The sequence below is a fragment of the Phaethon aethereus genome (assembly GCF_964289735.1).
Source record: "Phaethon aethereus genome assembly, chromosome: 7".
Taxonomy (NCBI): domain Eukaryota; kingdom Metazoa; phylum Chordata; class Aves; order Phaethontiformes; family Phaethontidae; genus Phaethon; species Phaethon aethereus.
The window spans coordinates 26182114-26201183 of NC_138583.1; the positions used below are offsets into that span (position 1 = coordinate 26182114).

Sequence of the window (19070 nt, forward strand, 5' to 3'; positions counted from 1 at the left end):
CCATCCTTCCTTCAGACGGCAGTTTATCACTGCTTGAGGTTGTCATCATTCTCCTGGGACTGAAACAGCAATTCACAGGGTGGTCTGCCGAACCCGTTAATTTTGGTAGCGTTTGCACGGGATTGTGGATGAAAGACGGTGAGAGGGAGAGAGCTGGCCCACAGCTGGTATTTGTCCTTGGAACAGTGACCATGTTTCAAAGCCTGTTCGTACTAGTTCGATTAAATCAGGGTCTTCAAGTCCTGCACATTTGTATCAAATAACTTTTCTATGAGAAATGCCACAATAAGCACATTTTTACACATTATTTAAATGGTTACCTACTTTTAAATGTTCCAAGAGTTTAATGTTTTTACCCAGGTCTGATATGTTTGGTTATGGGATGGAATCGGCATGGTATGGGATCTGGTAGTGAGGTATTTTGCATCATTTATGAAATTGGTATTTCACAGAAGTCCCAGGTACCTAATTGGCCAATGGTATACACCTTGCAGTACCTTGCTTCTTTCACCTGCTGCCATCAGCTGTCTTTATCTTCCTTTTTAATTTTCCTGGGTTTTTTTCAGTGGTGTGCAAAGGAAGTTCGGTTCCTTTTACAAGCCTCCGGCTACATAGAAGAAGTTAGGCAACCTGTGATGAGCGGCATTAAGACTGCAGTAATGTTGTCTGCCACCTGTAAGGAGATGCTGTGCTTGGCCTTCTGGTTCAGTCACATGCAGGATGGGTTTTGTTTTTGTGTTTTGTTTTGTTTTTTTTCCTTTGCAGAATGTGAACAATTTTTTTAATGCGGTAGCAAAGTATTTAAGTTGAAACAAGTTCATTTCATTTTTAGGGAGAGGTACGGGGTTGTGCTATGGGATTTCATGTAAGTCAGAGCTGAATGCCACTAATTTTTAGACAGCTTTGAGTGCATGTTGAGTAGCTGATACCTTGGTTTATCAGGTGGGAAAGTTTTGTTTCTTCACGAATACCAGAGTCAACTTATTTTATCTGGATGCATAACATACAGCATAGGATGCTTGTGGCCTTATTTCTTGGCTTTTAAGGAGTTGCCACATTTTCTCTTCCTATGACTTTGTTACTATTATAAAAGTTAATTGTATAAGCCTATGGAATGTCAGGCCAATACCATCATTCTAGGATTGTAAAGTGATATGTTGACATATCTTTCATGGCTATGAATTTTCATTAAGGTTGGAATGCCACTTTCATTAATCTGTTTTTAGATCAACACTATCTGTAGCAGAAAAAAAGACCTGTAAAACTGTATTTGAAGACCATGCGAGAAATAGAATAAAAATTGAGAAGTGAATATAAACTAGAAATGTGTATTTTCTGTATGAGGTTCCAGAGCTGTAAGTGGTTCAGCAGAGTATGTTACATCACGCTGTAGGTGTTCGATGCTCTCGGGATTGATGAGCTGGCAGAGGAACTTGTCTCTGGTTTTGGTGGTGGCAGTGTGTTGTGTGATAGACGCTTATCTGCGCCAATGCTTTTCACAGGCGAGTATTTGGCACCCCTTCAGAAGTACTCACCCCAAAGATTTTTTTGGGGTGGCAGTGACTTTTCTTGTTGGTCCTTCTGTGAGTGGCACCAGCTGAACTTTCCCTGTTTTCTAAAAACCAGTTCTTTCAAAGGTGGTCGCCAGTGTCTGGCAAAGCCAGCACGAGCTGCCCTGCAGTAGTGCTTGTTCGCCCTTTCTTGTTTTTCCTTGCTCAGTGCAGGGGTTGCTGAGACCCCAAATAGCCTGCCAGCAGAAACGAGGCGAGATGCAAACTAACTTGAGGAATGTCACACTGTGGAAGGGAAAACACTGTAGCTCCACAGCCTGGCCTTAGTTGTACATCCATAAAATTTGATTTGCGAAGCTAAACACGCTGGCGTAGCTAAAGCAGGTAGCTCCCTGCTTAGAATGGCAGCCAAGCAAAAGGGGTGGGTCGGGGTGTTAAAAGCAGCTTTTTCCCTAAGGTCAATTCTTCCACCTGCTGTACAAATGTGCTGGTTATGGAGCGCAAAAGGTATCTATCGTGGAGAGCATAGTAACACGCAGACTAAGCAGGGAGATTAGCAGTTGAATGGTAAACATCTATGTTAAAACTAGTTTTTCTCCACAAAATCATAATGTGTTGCATGTAGTTGTCTTTGTTTCCTTGAAGCTTGTTTCATGAAATTGTCCTTTCTGCCATAATCTGACTTGACTGTGGTGAACACATCTTGGCCTGAGAGAGGGGTTTGGACTCTGATGTTGCGCCAGGAACGTTTCCTTTAAGGAGTGTGAAGCAGAAGTGGGCCTGCAGGCAGTCCCATGGGTAATGTGCTGCAGAGAGCAGCTACTGCAGCAGCAAACGGGCACACTTGTGTAACCATTGCTGAGCAACTGCCTGGCTTTTTCTGTGACCAGGATGGGCTTTTCAAACCTCTTCAGTCATGTTTTTCTTGAACTGACTCCAGCTGGAGCAGAGCAAATGGCCAGCTGGTGGAGGTCTCCTCTGCAGTGGGAGCAGAGCCAGCTTCTGACCGAGAACATGGTGTGAGCTCAGTGTTAGTGTGGTTTGTTTTAATTCAGTTGCTCCTCCATCCACTCCTGCAGCACAGACCAGGCTGCTGCCCTTTCTGCTTTGAAAGGCCAGTCTGGTCCTCTGCTCCCCATGATAAGATTTTTGAGGTGGGATCTTGCCTTCTGTGCTCAAAGACTCCTGCACTGCAGTCCCTGGTGGCAGGTTATGTTGCTCTCGCTCATGTTTAAAGGGATAGAGATACAGTTGTGCCCCTGCCCCCCTCTCTGTTACCCTCCTGCCCCTCCCGTATCCCTCGGCCTTCTGCCTCTGCCCTGTGTCTGCTCCTCGGTGCTGGGCCAGGCTGCTGTGTGAGGAGGGCAGTGGGTGGGCAGCCGTAGTGAGGGCTGTTTTTCTGGTGCGTTGTTGTTCTACAGCTGGCAGCGTGGTCACTGGTGCACTGTCCTGCTGGCCTGGCTTTGGCTGGAGGCCCAAGAGGGGCAGGAGCCCCCCCAGTCACAGGATGCGGTCATGTCTGTCCTCTCCAGCGTGGCTTTTGGGCTGTTCACCACCCTCACAGTTTTAAGACCCCCACAGCCCCAGAAAAATCCTGAGGGCAGAGGCTGGTTACCAGGACAAATCATTAGGATCCCGCTGGCGTAATAACCCTTCCGCTTTTATTGCGAGGAAGTAAAATACTATAGACAACGGCCTTTCACCCTCCCCGCGAGCCCTTCCAGAAAGGAGCCCCGCCCGCGGGGTGCGGGACCGTGCTGCGAAGCCTATGTCACCCCCAGCAGGGGGCGGGCTCAGCTGGGCCCCGCCCCGCCCTGAGCTGGCCCCGCCCCGCCCTGAGCTGGCCCCGCCCCGCCCTGAGCTAGCCCCGCGCCGCGCTGCCGCCTCATGGAACCGCAGGGACCCGGCTGCCCCGGCAGCGTCCTCTTCGGTGAGCGGCAGCGGGGGCCGCGGGACCGGGGACACGGGGAGCGGGTGGTAGAGAGACTGGGGGGTGATAGGTGGGTTGGGGAGGTGGGACATGGGGTGGGGATAATAGGCCGGGGGCGGGGGGGTAAGAGAGATGGAGGTAAGGAGAGAGTCCGGGGGGTAATAGGGAGTTGGGGGGCGGGAGAGAGGGACTTCGGGGAGTAACGGGGACGGCGTACAGGCAGGAAAGGCACGTGGCTGGGGAATAGACCGGAGGGGGGAACACGTGTGGGGCAGTAGGGACACGTGTGGGGCAGTAGGAACACGTGTGGGGCAGTAGGGACACGTGTGAGGCAAGAGTCCTGGGGACAGGAGAGACACGTGGGTCTGGAGCGACGTGAAGGGCATTTCTGGGCCCCGGGGGTACTGGACGTGCCGGGGCGGGGGGCCACGACACGGGAGAGACACACGTGTGTGGCCGGAACCTGGGGAGAGGGCGAGCAGCGAGGCCGGGGCAGAGGGACACGTGTACGGCCGGGCTTGGGAGGGAGCAGGCACGTGGCGGGGTCCCGGGGCGGTCTGGGCCGCGTGGGGTACTGGGGCCCTTGCGGGTGCGGGGGGCTGGGCGTAATGGGGGGTGTCAGCCCCGCGTAGGCGGCACCCCCGCTCTCCCCGGCCTCTCCTCTTCCTCCGCTTAATCCCCCGCGCTCCCACGTCAGCGTTTCGTGGGTGCCCTCGGCGGCGCGGCAGAGCCGTGTCCCTCCTCTCTGGGAGGGGTTTCGGCTGGGGCAGTTAACCATTTCCTCGCCCCCCACGTGGCCATGCGCTGCTCTTAAACGTGTGCGCAAGCCGGCGTGCGTGCGCACGCGTGTCCGTGTCCGGCGCGGAAGAGGCTTTGATCCGCGCGGGGCTGGCTGAGGGCGGCTCCTCTCCCTCGGCTGCCAGTGCCGGGCTGGCTGATGGGCGCCCGGGCCTCTGTTTTCCCTGCCGGCCTCAGAGCGGTGAATCGTCCCGCGATACCCCCATGTGCCCAGGGCGCTCTGCCTTCTCTTCATCCCCACGGCTGGCTGAACCCCGATCCCCAGAGCTGAGCACGTCATTTTGCATTTCCCTCGTTTTTGTACCTGTTCAGAGAAGCGTGTAATAAAATCTGTCTCGAGGCTTGTCCTGAGGGACTCCAGCTCCCTGCATCCTCCCCTCGCATCGTTCCTCATTGCTCGGGTCTCGCGCTCCTTGTCTTTGCCTCCGTGCTCTTGCCAGAGCAAACGTTTCGCTGGTGCTGGGGAGAGCAGAGCAGCCTTTCTGTCTGCTCCCTCTCGCCCCAGCCAAGGCGTGCTGCTCTGTGGAGGGGGTGAGCCTTGCCCTGCCTCTGCTCAGGGGCCTTGGGTGCCCCTGGGACCTGCTTCACGCCACCCGGGTTTGGGGACACCAGGTTTTGTCCCTGCATGGTGCTGAGCCGGGTGCATAGTTCTTGGGGACACTTTATCCCAGAGCCCAGGGTGCCCTGGCCTGAGACTGCTCCTGGGCACAGGAAAATAAAGTGGTTTAGGGGTGCCCGTGTGCATTCCCAGCCGGGGCTCACCCTGGGAACCCTTTGCCTGTGGTGCTTGGGGCTGCGCAATGGCTGCTGCAGCTTTGCTGATCTTGTCTTTCCAGGCTGCGAGCTGACTGCCAGTACCAAATCCTACACGTTTCAAGTGGACAAGGAAGATGACTCTGACCACATTTTGGCCCTGTCTGTGGTAAGAGAAATGAGAATTAACTGTGCTTGTCCTCTCCCATGGTGGCCCACAGCCTCACCCCCACTTCCCAGACTCTTCCCTGGCTGGGCTGGACCAGGAGACTCCTCTGGCTGACGTCTCGGCACTGGTTGCTCTCCGGGCAGGGCACAGGGCTGTCGTGTTTATGGAGGTGCCTAAGCAAAGCCATTGCTGGCAGGGGCTGCTCAGCAGAGGAATGCTCCAGATGTGGGGCAAAGGGAAGTATTTTTTTCCTTTTTTCCAAATATTTAACCTTGCTGGAGTCTCCCACTAGAACATGCCCTCCCCACCAGCTGGGTCTCTGGCTCATTGCTTTCCAAGCCCAGGTAGACGTGGGGCTTCATTCCTGGCTCTCCTTGGGGGTCACTTTCTGTCCTGGGAGCACGGGACCTGCCAGCCTGGGTCAGGTCAGCAGAAAATGCAGCCCAGATGCCATCTTTTGAGGCGGTTGCAGGAACAGCTGGCCCAGCTGGGAAAGACACAGAGCTCTTCTGTTTGGTGGAGCAGCATCCTCACACCTTGCAGGGCAGCTGGGCTGGTAGCATTGCTGTGGGTTGCTTGTCGCACAGAGAGCCCCGGCTGTCCCTGCTGTGTCCCCTGGGAAAGCAGGAGTTCAGGATCTCTGCTCCCACCCAGGTCTGCCTCACGGATGGTGCCAAGGACGAGTGCAATGTGGTGGAGGTTGTCGGACGAAACCATGAGAACCAGGAGATTGCTGTGCCTGTGGCAAATCTGAAGTTGTCATGCCAGCCCTTGGTAAGAGGTTATTTTGAAGACCCGGGTGGGGATGGCTACAGGGAACTGGACATCTCTGGATGTTTGTGGACTCTTCTCCTAGGATCCTGAGCATGAGCTGATCTGCAGCTTGTGGGGTATTGCTCTGGGTAGCCTTGGCCTGCTGCAGATGGCCCCAGAAAGATATTTAACTGGGCTGGGTGCCATGCCAGGGACTGCAGGACATTCTGCTTTTTGCCTCTGCCACTAACTCAGCTCCATCCCTGTCTCTTTGCAGCTGAGCCTGGACAACTTCAAGCTGCAGCCTCCAGTGACCTTCCGCCTGGCGGCAGGCTCTGGCCCGGTACACCTCACTGGCTGGCATCAGATCGGTGAGGATTTGTGTGTGGGGAAAGGCTTGGGAGGAGAGAAGGGTATGGAGGGGCTCTCTCCAGCGTGAACGCTGGCCAGGGAGCCCCTGGGAGATGTGCTCGGTGCTGCCCAGCACGTGTGCTCGGTGCCTCCTTTGTGCTGGTTCCCCAGGGGCCATCTCTGTGCAGCCTTTCGTGGGAAAAGGGGTCCGGATGACCCCCACTGTCCCCTTTTCCCATGGCTGGCTGTTGCCATTCCCCTCTGAGGCCTCCCTCCAGCTGGGATGCAGCTTATTGCCCATGAGCTGCTGTTAAAACTGCTCCGGTGCTCCTTGGGCCGCTCTGCTCTTGCGGTGTCTTGGGGACCAGTTATATTTGCCAAAGACACATGTTGGTGAGTAACAGTTATTTGCATGTCCTAGTGCACAGGGAAGATGCTTCCTTTGAGGACAATGACTTGTCTGAGGAGGAGGAGAAGGAGCTTGCTCCAATCATGCCAGCCAAGAAGTAGAGGAGGAAGCCATAACTTATCTCCAGGCAAGGTGAGGGGCTGGGCGGCTGCGATGCCGGTGTGGCAAGCATGGGTGGAAGCTGGTCTCAGTCTGGTTCTTCCTCCAGGTACTCGCTGGGACCTCTCTCCCCGGATGGCTTTTACCTCGGACACCTCTTGCCAGGACCTCAATGTTTGCTGCTTTGGTTTTTTTGGTTCTTTTGTTTGTTTTTTTTTCTGTTGTAACTTTTTGGGGAGCAGGGGCTGCTCCCAGCACTGGGGTGTCTCCTTTCTCGCAGCCCTGGGAGGTTGATCCCAAAACTGGATGGATGCTGCTGGTATATCCCCTCTCCCCCATCCCTGTGCTGGGAGTCGGGGATGGAGGAGGTGGTCCTTTCCCTGTGCCTTTTTGCTGTCCTGGACCTCTGCTCTGTGCACCCCCTCCCCCTGGCTCTTACATATATATAAGAAATACCCAGTCCTGGCCCCTTCTCTAGCAGATGGATGTAAAGCTGGCAATGGGACGGGCAGTTTCACTGATTCTAGTGTGTTTGCTTTTCTTTACTCACAATTAGATGGTTTTTATACACTTGGAAGTGTGAAACTGGGGCCCAGGCTGTGTCCTAGAGTGCAGTTATGGTGGGGTGGGAGCTCACAGCTTCTCTGATTTGGGAGGAGGTTCTGAGTCAATCTGCTTTGTAAAGAACTGTTTTTACACTCTGAATAAAGGTCTCTCAGGCATCAGGTCTGGAGGGGGGTCACTGCTGTCTGCATGTTCCTCTCATGCACACTTCGGTGGGAGATCCTCTTCCGTGTCCAGTCCCTGACACTTGACAATGCTGGGGGGAGCTCCCAGGGGGGACCTGGAGGCTTTTCTCTCTCCCTTCTGGGCTCTGCATGCTTGTGCCCTGCGGGTCAGCTCAGTGCTGCATCCAGGCTAGCGAGGGAAGGGGCGCTGTCGCTGTATGGGACAGGGACCCAGCTCCAGATGTGCTCCCAGAGGTAGCCCAGCTGTTAGCAACAGCCTCTGGCTTGGGCCACATGGGGCCTGGTGCTGGGCACCGTCACATCAAGGTCCTCACTTGTGTTCTGCTCTCAGCCCAGCAGCCTCCTGCACATGGGTGAAATGCCAGTACCTGCAGGGTTGTGGGGCAGGTTTGAGCTCTGCCCTTTGCTGGGGAGTCATGTCCCCCCGTGTGGGTACCTTGAGAGGGTTTGATCCTTTCTGCACTTCAGTCAGGTGGCACTTCTCACCCCTGGGGGCCGGTCCTGTCCTTAGGACCTGCCCTGTTTCTCTAGCTGTTTCCCTGCATCCAATCTTGCATCCCTGGCCCATGGGTCGAAGCCTGTGCCTTGTTCGTGACACCGGCGGTTGTCCCTGAGAAGCACCATGTACTGTTCTGCCCTGATGGCGTTGTTGGAGCCCTGGGACAGCGAGTGTCTCGGTTCCATGGACTCGGGTGGGAAATCCTCCAGGGTGGATCCTCAGCTCAGGCTCCATCCCAGGTTGTGTGAGTAGGGCTGTTTCTCCCCTCTGGGGGCTGTGCAGCTCCTCTCCACCTCCCCACTGTTTCCTTCTGGCCCCAAACAGCCCTTGATCATCTCCAGAGGGAGGCTTTGATGGCCCTTGCAGCAAAGGGGAAAGCACCGTCGGCATCCCAGCCCCGTGGCATGGGACCACGCCTGCCTGGAGGCACCCGAGGACCGAGGAGAGCCGGCCGGGGGGAGGTGACCACCCTGGCTTGTGCGTGGCACCCCGCAGCAGCGCGGGGGGGGATGCCGGGGGGCTGGGAGAGGCCGCGGCCTTACCCTCCGATACCGGCCGGGGCGGCAGGTGTCAGCGCGGGCACCGCTAGGGGGCAGGCGGGCAGCGCGCGGGGTCCAGCCGGCCCCTGCCCGCCCCTGCCTGCGCTCCCTGCCCGCCCCTGCCCGCTGGGCGCTTGCAGCAGCCCACGGCCGCGCTCTCCGGGTCTGGGCAGCCCCCGGGAGGCAAAGGACATCCAGCACTCTCCGTCCCTGAGCGGAGCGACGTGCTGGGGTCTGGCCCTGTGAGCAGGATGGGTGCCGGCTGGGGAGAGCTCATGTCCCGGGGCAATAAGGTGCCCGGGGCTGGCGGTCTCTGCCCGTGCCCACAAGCACTGTGAGATCCTCCGGCAAATCTCATTGCCCTGGGAAAGTCTGTGGGAAGCGGGGCGATCCAGCGGCCGTGCTGAGTGGAGAGATGCGGGAGCAGCCTCCCCGAGGGCTGGATGTGTGTTTGAGCAGTGCTGGTGGGCCACAGCACATCGGTGCCCCGAGCTATTCGGGGTGTTCCGGGCGGTGAACGGAGCTGTGGCTGTGCCGGTGCTGGGATGGTGCCCAGCCCCTGCTAGGGCTGGCACACACAGGACCTCGTAGATTTCCCTATGTGAACATGGAAGAGGTCAGGGCTAATTTATCTGCTGGGCCTCAGTCCTGCTTGCTCTCCACAGACGAGCAGCTTGGCTTGGGGGGGAGATAAGAGCCAGTAGATCATTTTTAACAAGGTGCTCCTGGAACTGTGGGCTGGGGGAGGCGGCTGGCTTGGAGCCCGGCAGGGGTGGTGAGGAGGGGGAGTGGGCACAGCTTGGCCCTGGCAGGGTGGTGTGGCTGCTTGATCTGAGGTGGGAGAGGCAGTGCTGGCTGATAAGAAGGACCATTTGGCCTCTTAAAAGGTAGAAGGAGGCAGTTTCAGGGTGCTGGTTTCCTTAGGGATGTCCAGGTAGCTGGGACAATGGGCTGTAGCAGGAGGGACAGACCTGCTGCCAAGGTGCAAAGCTGGCACTATGGGGGACATGGTGCTGGTGACATGAAGGCTTGAGGAGACCAAGCTTGTCCACCCCTCTGCAAGACCAGCCCATCTCAAGGCTTTGCCGCAAGTGTTGCCTGGTCCCCTGTGCTGCTGCAGGGTGATGCCAGGGCAGAAGGAACACCCCAAGCCCAGGGGGAGCAATGGAGGGGCTGTGGGGTTGTGGCACTGCCAGGCCCCTAAGTGGCTTGGGGAGGTTTACTCCCACCTCTCCAGCAATGTCACAGCCTTGATGTGCGTAGCTGGGGAGAGGGAGATAAATGCTGAGATGGCAGGTGGCTGGGAGGGGGGATGCCCTCACACACAGTGCTTAATGGGAAAGGATGGGATTACAGGGGTCACGCTAGGTGAGCAGCTTCCTTCGCCGAGCTGATGGTATCAAAGCAGGTGCCCCCGGCTGCAAATACCTTGGGCAAACAAACAGGGGCTGTCTAAGAGCAGGTGAGCTCGGGCACGGCCGGGCTGGGGGGGTGCTCAGGCGTGGCAGGGGGCAAGTGGCCCTCTGTGAGTAGGGAGTGGAGCGTGGGGCTCCCGATGTGAGGGCTGCCTTGTTTTGCATAGGATGGGGAGAAATTTAGTTGTTGTGTGTCTGTGTACAGACATGTATGGGCTCCCCGTTGCTGGAGATGCGTGTAAGGGTGCGGAGCCTGTTGCTCTCCCATGGGGTGATGGAGGTGCTGGTATCCAGGGAGCCAAATGATGCCCCAACCCAGAGAATGACCCTGGGGTTGCTCTGGAATGTAGTTGGCTCTGAGCATCCCTCCTCTCTGCTGCATTTCGGGGCTCTGCATGCTGATATTGCTGGGGATGGACCCCTCCTCGCTCTGGCAGCACTGGGGAACCCTGACCCTGGCTAAGCCATTCAGCAGAGAAACGTGGCCATAGCACAGCTCGATGCAGAGGTCACCATGCATGAACATCATGGCCATGCAGCCTCACTGCCGCGCTTTCCGTGGCCCTCCCAAACTGGCCTGCTGGGCTCAGCAAGGGGCCACTCGCTGCAGGGTCTGGCCCAGGTGCAGCCCTGCTGGGCTGGGGCTTGGCTGCCTGCCTCCAGCCGGGTGGCTGGGCCGGGCCAGCAGCTCCCAGAGGATGCTCTGGTTTCAGAGGTCAGGTTTGAGTTGCTTTTTCTGGGGTGGAGGAGTGGGATGGGAACCTGCTCTGCTGAGCATGGCCAGGCAGTGGTTTTCCTTGTGATGCCCCAGCCTGTCCTGCCCCAACAGTTTTCTTGCTGGGTTTCAACTCTCCATGGCTGAGAACTCGGCCCCAGGGCGGCTGAGAGGCGCAGCTGTAACTGTGCTGTAGGTGGGGCTGGTCCCCTGCTCCATGAGCTCTCTGTTGCTGGTTCCCACACTGAACTGGGGTAATACTGCCTTTCCCTGAGGCTTGACTGCCTGGGCTACAGAGGAATCCAGTGGGACATCCCCAGAGATGCAGCATCCCCCGTTATCCCAGGGTGCAGCGACTCGGCGAGATGGGGCAGAGAGCCGTGGGGTGTGTGGCACCTTGGTGGCAGCAGGAGACAGGAAAAGGGCCAGCAGAGCCACCTCTAGCCAGGACCACCCTGGTGGTGGGTGTGATGAGTGTCCCGTTCTCTGCAGCGTTAGCTGACTCTGCTGTCCCTGTTCTGTCCTGCCGGGCAGCGGGCACAGGTACCTCTGCTGTTGCCTCAGGGAGCCACCGGCCCCCTGAAGCGCAGGGCTGGCCCTGGCAGAGCTGAGCTGGGGACACATTGCAACCAAGAGAGGAAGCAGCAGGATCTGGGAGGGCCAGGCAGCCGGTAATTCCCATCCTCTTCCCGACAACATGCCTTGCAGAGGGAAATGCTGCTGGTGCACTGTGTGGGAACAGCCCTGTCTGTTGGAGAAGCTGAAACTCAGGTCTGGGGTCCTCTCGTGCTCGCTGGTGCTTGATCATGTGCTGGGTCCTCCCCAGAGTGCCTCAAGCTGGCTGGGGGCCTGGACGTGTGGGTGTTCACCCCACCAACTGCTCTGCAGGAGGAGAAGAGGCTCCTCCAGCTCTCAGCTCCACAGCGGGTGCCGGCAGCTGATTTACCACGGCTGCTCCCGGCTGCACATCCCGGCACAGGAGGTTGCTTATGGCCAGGCTCTGCTCCGGGCGTTCGCAGGCTGCGATAGCTGCTCGGTGTGTCTGCTTGCAGTGGGGACGCGTGTCCCCAGCTCCACAGCACTGCCCAGAATACAAGAGGGGGTTGTTTCCATGAAAGTGCTGCTGCGACAGCTGTGGCGTTACGGTCTGCAGCGGGGGCACAGCAGAAGGTGCTGGAGGCGCACGGGATGATGCCAGGGCCGGGGTTGTGCCACGAGTTGGGTTTAAACTCACAAACACATGAAGCAGGTGCTAAAAGTGAACATAGTTGAGCTGTGGTAGAGAGCCCCATGCAAGACAACGTGGGCGAGGCTCCATCGCAGCCGTCCCACACCGTCCCCTCCTGCACCCCCAGTGCATCCCGCCCCGCGTCAGGGCGGCGTTAGCAGCTCTGTGCTCGGCAGCCGCAGCCGGGATACCCGGAGGTCACAGGTGTCCTGGCCTCCGACCCCTCCGAGGCGCGAATCTCACGGCGCTGGGCTGGGCAGTCCCTGACACTGGCCCGACTGTCACTGCCGGCCACGCATCCCTGCCAGGGCTGGTGGCAGCCGGGGGGACGGGGTCTGCCCAGAGCAGCTGGACTGTGCCCCAAGGGGATGTAGGACCTGCCGGAGAGATCCTCCCAGGGAGGCACTTCGCTGCATGGAGCGCAGGGACCTTGCAGTCCCCTGGTTCCCAGCCCCACTGGTGGCAGAGCCCTAGGCTGGATGGGCAGGATTTGGCCTCCGTGGTGTCCTTGCTGGTCATGGCTCACGTGGGACACCCTGTACCCCCTCCGTGCCTCCAGCCTCCGCTCCTCTGATGGTCTTTCAAGGGGGTGGAGACCCCCAGGCTGCAGCGCATGAGTTTTTTGGGGCTGGGTAGGAAGGGTTGTTGCTGATGGGAAGAGCAGAGAATGAAGAGAGCATAGGGGATAGGGATCTTGTCTGTGGCAAGTCTGCCCTGCTAGATTTCCTGGTGCTCAGCTCACAGGGGAAGGCAGCATGATCTAGTGGTGGGGCTGGGCCCTCCGGAGGTGGGATTTTGGCCTCTGGGGAAAAAGTGGGAGCAGAGTCATTGGGGAGCTCTCAAACTCCATCTGAACTCCCTAGGTGTTTGCTCCTGTGTCTAGGCTGGCTCCCTGCAGCCCTGACCCATCCCCACACACCCTGGAGATGGTATCTGCACAGTGATGGGAGCTTGGGCATCCTGTGCATGCCACGGCCACGCTCCAGGGTGGGGTGAAGTCCCCTACCACAGCTGGTGCTTGGGAGAAACCAGTTACAGACTGTGTCCAGGCTCTGGTGGTGGTTTTGCCTGGGACCACATGTTCCTTGCCTTCCCCAAACCCAGAGGTGTGCAGGGTGCCACAGAGACCAGATGTGGCCCCGGATGGGAGCTGGAGAGGGGCACGGTTCCTGTGCCAGCCCCAGTGCCAGTGTGGGGCAGGGGCTGTAGGGCTGACAGGAGCTGTAGGGCTGGGCTTAGATAAGGGCTAGCAGGGGGGTTTGGGGCAGGTCGGTAGGGCTGGCCAGCAAGGTGAGGGGCTGCAGCCAAGCCAGGGGCACGGCAGGTGCCATGGGGAGCGTGCCCACCTTCCCGCTTCTTTGGGGTTCGCTCTTGCTGTCCCAGCCACCTCCCCCGTCCCCCTGGCTCTCACAGGGCCGTGTGGGGTGCCCGGGGGCTGGCTCCCCAGGGCCAGGGTCAGGACGAGCTGCGGCTCTGCCGGGGCTGGGATGTCAAAGGGGCCATAACCCTGGTGTTTTGCAAACTCCTGGGGTCAGCAGTTCAGCTGCCACTGACACAGGGGCCCGGAGACACACACGGGCATTTTGGGTGGATGCTGTAAGCAAACAAATGAAGGTAGAGTTACAGCCGACTGACAGTCCCCCCCCGGCCACTGCTGTTAGTTTTAGGCTTAACCCCCCCCACAGGCTGGGCGCAGGAGTCCTCTTCCTAAGGGACCCAAACCAAAGCCGAATTCCCTGGCCTGCGTGGCTGGGAGCCGAGGCTGGAGCTGGGCAGCAAAGGGCCAGGGCCAGCATTTTACATCTCTGTCTCAGCTCCTCGTGGCCCTGAAGGAGCCTCTGAGCCCGTCCCACAGAGAGGACAGTGACCCCCAGCACTGAGTGACAGTTCCCACCTTCCTGGGTGGCCAGCGGAGCCCCCTCCCACCCAGCCTGGCTTTGACCCCCCTTCCCAGCCCTGCCTGATGGTGTGTGGCTGGAGACCCCGAGGAGGGTGCTGCTGCTTGGGCTGGGGCTACAACGCTGGGGAAGTTGTGCCAACCAGGAATGTCTTGGGACCAGGCCCTGGAGATGTTGTTTGGTCTGTGCAATGGGGTCAGGAGCGAACTGGAGCTGCCTAAATGCCATGAGCACACACATCCTCATCCACAGGTCTGTGTGTGTCACGTCTTCCCCGTGCACATCTGTCAAGGCTGTTCCTGGCCAGGCTGCTCATTTATTGACCCCGCGGAGCCGATTTGCACAAAAATGCTCAACCTTGGGTTTAAATCGTGCAGGGCTGGGGATGCTCTCTTCTCCCTGAGCTACCCCCTCCATGAACTGCCCTCGCTGGGAGCCCTCAGTCTTTGTTTCTGGCTTGCCTAGCTCAAGCCCAGCTGTGGGACTCTGTGTGGAAGCCCTTCCCAAGCTGGGTGTCCGCACAGCCATCCCACGTCCCTCTCCTTGCAGATGGATGTGGCCTGGGGGTGCGTCTCCCCTTCAGCCCCCTCCACAAGGCTCCTGGCCTCGCTCGGCTCTGCCAGGTCTTTCCCCATGTGCCTGGCTTGCCTCTGAGCCCCGCCATGCGCTGGGTGTGGATGCCAGAGGTGAAAATAGCAAACGTAGCCGTGAGGCGGATGCTCAACACCAGTGGAAAACCCCTCTGCGCATCCATGGACTGCCCTGGATGAACTCCTGCTCCGCCTGGGGATCAGGAGCGAAGCTGCCATGTGCTGAGCCACCCAAGGCTGCGCCTGCCATGCTGGCAGCCCCGCTGGTGTGGGTGGTGAGCTCTCCTCCAAATCACCCAGCCTGGACGGAAAGCAGAGCCTAGCTTCGACTCCTCTGATCCGCGGGAGCATTGCTGCCTGGGAGTCAGCACATGGCCGCCGGAGGATGATGGAACCAATATTGACACCAGCACTTCCAGGAGCACAACCTGAAATTATGGAAGCAAAGGCCATGTTTCCAGAAAGCTGCTGGGCAGGAGGGACAGGAGGTGATGAAACGGTCTCCAAAGGGCAGAGTAGGGAGCCCGGTTCCCTGAAATGAAGCTGTGAGAGCAGACTGCTGAAGAGGGACCTAACGGGGCCATGTCACCCAGGCTGGTCCTGCGCAGGGGTGGGCACAGCTCCAGGGGGCTGTGACCAGAACACAGGGGTAGTCTCCTGGCCTGCCGTTCCCACCACCCATGAAACATGCCACAACCCCACTGCTAGTAATTGAATAGAGAGGAGAATTAATTGTGAGCGGGCTGTGTGTCCCCTCCCCGCTCCTCGTTTGCCCTGGGGCTGCCTTGGTGCTGTGGGTAGCGAAGACAAGGTCATTCCCATGTAACACATCCCGGTGGGGTTCGGCCAAGTTCCTTCCCTTTGGGGGGGGGGGCAGGTTAATGGCGAGTGGTGGGATCGCCCCAGGCTGCTCCGTGCTGCTCAGCCATGGAGGAGCTGCTGTTGCCTCCGAAACGCCCCATTAATGCTGCGGTCCCTTTGTGAAGGATCAGCGGGCAGGGCTGGGCGCGCTGGGCCACGGGCTGGGGCTGGGAAGGGTGAGGGTGGAGCGGGCTAGCACCCTTCTGGCTCTGCTGGGAAGCCTCCATATGTTTATTCTGGGGTGGCACAAGATGATTTATGGCCAAGCACTCTCCAGATATGGCTGTAAAGTGTTACAGGATCCTGGTTTTCATGCGTTTTGGCTCTTCATCATACGGTGTTGGAGGGGAAGGAGATGCCGGGGTGCAGGGCAGTGCTGCCCATGCTCCGCTGTCCTCGTCCTTGTGTGCCCCAGCCTTTGGCTAGCCCTCACCCCAGAGCAGCCACCCCACTGCCTACACTGTCTGTCCGTTTTCAAAGGCAACTGTGCTGCAGACTCTGCAAGCCCTCTGTGGCTGCAGAGAGGAGGTCTCCTCGCCCTCGGGCCGGCTCAGTGTTGCAGTGTGCCGTTGCAGGTCCTGCTCTCCTCCATCAGCCGGGATTAGCGCTGTGGTCCCGTCTATGTCCCTGGCTTGGCGGGAGCAGGGAGCTGTGCCTGTTGGCCATTCTCTGCGAGTGACAGCAATATCCTGGTTGCTTCTCCACCTGATAGTTTCCCCTGGTAAAGAGATGTTCAAGCCAAACCTCCTGTGGGTGTTTTGCTGGCTACACCTCACCCCAGATTCTCCCAGCCTCCTCTTGTGATGCGAACTCCCAGTTTGCTGGGAGCCCTGGTCTCCACTCACCCCAGTTTGGACTGGTTGCCCCTAAAGCCATGGTCGGTGTGGCTTTTCTTGACTCTGCCTTTCTGAAGTAAGTGATGCTAGTGGGGAGGTTTTAGGCTGATGCTCAGGGAGGAGCTGGTAACAGCTACCCCTTGCTGGCTTTGGCTGCAGGGGTGATGCCCTAGAAGAAGCAGGCTGGAAGCTGGAGCTGGGACCTGGCTGTGTCCTGCAGGCGTGTGAAGGGACATCCTGGGAGAGAGCAGGGACGGTGCTGGGGTGGCCTGGGGGATGGGGTGGGGGGGCAGTGCTGAGGGTCACAGGGGGAATGGGGCAAGACCCCCACAGCAGCCCCTGCGCTCTCTGCAGTCTGCTGTACAGTGGCACAGGCAGAGCCCTCCCAGGGTCTCACAGTCCCTCGCCTGCTGCCCCCTCCCTCCTCAAATCCTCTCCGGGTCTGCTGACTGCCAGACTGCAGTCTAGGCTGCTCCAGGAGCTGCCCGCATAGCTCCCAGCTGCCAGGAGGCTCTATGTGGGGTGCAAAGGGGAGGTGAAGGTGGGGGGGGTCTGGGAGCAAGCCCGGGCCCCTGTCAGGCTGGGTCAGCCCTCCCTGTGTCCTGGTTCCTCTCTCAGCTCCTGCTTCTCAGTGTTGCAGCCCTTTGGCTGCACCTGAGCACCCTCAGCTTTATGAGAAAAGAGGTGAGGGCTTGCCACTCACATCTCCGGTGTTTGATGCTTCATCTGCAGCATTTAACATCCCTGAAGAACATAAAATACATGAGCCATTCTCTGAGGGAAACACGCTCAGCCTAAACATGGTCCCAGTTCTTCAGGTCAGGGCAATGGGGCACCAGGACAGGACCTGATGAGACCATACTGGTAGCCTCCAGGGATCACAGCCTGACAGCTGCCCGGACTGCTGGGGACACAGCAGGTCCCCAAGCCTTTCTGCAGGGAGGGGATTTCTTCCACCAGCTCCGTAGAAGCTTGGCCTGAGGCCCAGCTGGTCTCAGGAGCACTGGGCTGGGGTTTCTCTGCTCCCCAGGAGAGGCAGCCTCAGTGCCTGGGGATGGAGGGGACCCTCACCCCATGGACCAGGGGGCTTATCTCAGATGGCCTGTGAAGGAGCTGAGAGGCAGGCTGCTTTCCCTTCTGCTGCCTTGCACAGGAGAGAGGCTTTCCAAAAAGGTTTGTTTTTTACTTGAAAAACAAATTGTAGGGGTCATTCTTGATGCAAATATGGGTGACCCTGTGGTGGGCTGGGAAGCACCGAGGGAAGGAGGAAAATACCGCTGTGCAGGCACCTGACTTCCCTGCAAGGAGCAGATCGTGGCCACGAGCCGAGGTAGCAGCAGAGGTGGGACGAGCCCGGCAGCCGAGATGCTGCCTGTCCCCAGCCGCTGTCCCCAACCCGCTCCTGTTGCTCCCCTGACCAAAGGTGGGGTAGGACGGGGGCTGTGGAGGCTTTGGCTGTGGGCCCGAGGATGGCAGGAGCATCATCTGTCTTCCGCTGTCAGGCGAAGTGTGGCCACCCCTGGGTGATCCCGCACCGGCCTGATTTTACAGCCATGACTGGCACTTGAGCCTGTTTGCCGAGGGCAGGGGGCACACGGGGCTGCCGGCTCGCCGCTGCCTCTGACCCCGTACGGCACACCATAAATCTCCCGGTTTAAGGCGGCCTGGGCTGTCCTGGACACGGTGCTGTTGAACACGGCATGTGGTGTGCAGGATAACGCATGGCCCGACCCCGCACCCGCCGGAGGTAAAGCGGGGGTGGCTGCTGATGAGCAAGAGCAGCATCTGGGAAAGAGTGCCTAAATCGTTTTAATTTTTTGTATGTAAAAGAGCGAGAATTGTCTGAATTTAGAGCATCGGGAATATCTAATGCTGCCTGCTCTGGCTTTGTTTGGTTTTCCTTAGGCAACCCAGAGAGGTGGACATAAGTGCATGAGCATGTGCTGCCCGTGGAAACCCTCTCTTGCTTCAGCTGAGCACCTTCAGTACCCATCCTGCCCACTCCTGTGGTGCTCCTAAAGTCTTCCAGTTAAACGCAGGTTTGGCCCAAAACTTCTTTCTACATGTAGAAAAACCCCTCAGAAACTTCCTTCCTCCCTTTTTGCACCAAGAAAAAGGGAAGGAAAACGCACAAGGAGCTGATTTTGTGGGAAATTTCAGACGGAACAAGGCCGTTGCCCACCCTGGGCTGCGTGATGTCTGACGATACCAACACAGAGGATGATTTTCTCCTCGAGCCCTGTGAGGCCAGCCCAGGGACGGGGCAGTGCCCCCGCTCGCCTGCAGCTGGACGATGCTGGGAAAGACCAGGGCATCCCTGGGAGATCCACCCCCGGAGACGCTGGGGTGGAACACTGAGTGTACGGTGGGGAGAGGTGTGGGGCCACATGTGTCCAGGGTTGCTGGGTGCCTGAGCAAGGGGGAAAATGCGCGAGCAGGATGTCAGTGTGCATGCGGGAGCGAGAAACGTCCCGCAACCGCAGCTGGCATGTGCCCGTGTGCGCGAGGTGGCGGTGGGGGTTATTTTGGGGTAGGGGTGAGCAAAGAGGAGCGTGTGTCTCTGTGCTGGGGATCGCGTAGTGTGTGCGTACAGGGTTGCGTGTGTGAGCGGGAAGGAGGAGGCCGCAGGGGAAAGGCCGTATGCATGTGCAAGCCGTGCGTGCCTGAAAGGGCCTGGGCGGAGGGCCCGCACAGGCGTGCGTGAGGGCTGCGTGCGTGCATGTGTGTGCGCAGGGGGCTGCACAGGCGTGCGAGGGCTGCGTGCGGCGGTGCGGCCCGCTGTTCTGTCACTCAGAGGCCGGCTGACAGGAGCTGCCTCTCCAGCGGTGGCGGATAGCGCTGATTGCTGATTCGAGGAAACAAAATAGCAATTGTAATTATGGGCTCTGATAAGATAAAGGAGGGCGCGGGGAGCGCGGGGACCGGCAGCGGGGCACGGCCGGCAAATTAGCAGCTGTCACTCAGCGC

General features: G+C 58.6%; 1 protein-coding gene across 1 annotated transcript; it reads left to right on the forward strand.

Annotated features, from left to right (window-relative positions):
- Positions 1-3398: 3398 nt before the first annotated feature.
- On the forward strand, positions 3399-7421 carry NPM3 (nucleophosmin/nucleoplasmin 3; the record flags this gene model as incomplete). The annotated part of the gene is made up of 5 exons (XM_082002603.1): positions 3399-3441; positions 5076-5161; positions 5816-5935; positions 6192-6285; positions 6687-7421. The coding sequence occupies 5 exons, from the start codon at positions 3399-3401 to the stop codon at positions 6773-6775; spliced, it is 432 nt and encodes a 143-aa protein (XP_081858729.1). The 3' UTR covers positions 6776-7421.
- Between the last annotated feature and the right edge of the window lie 11649 nt (positions 7422-19070).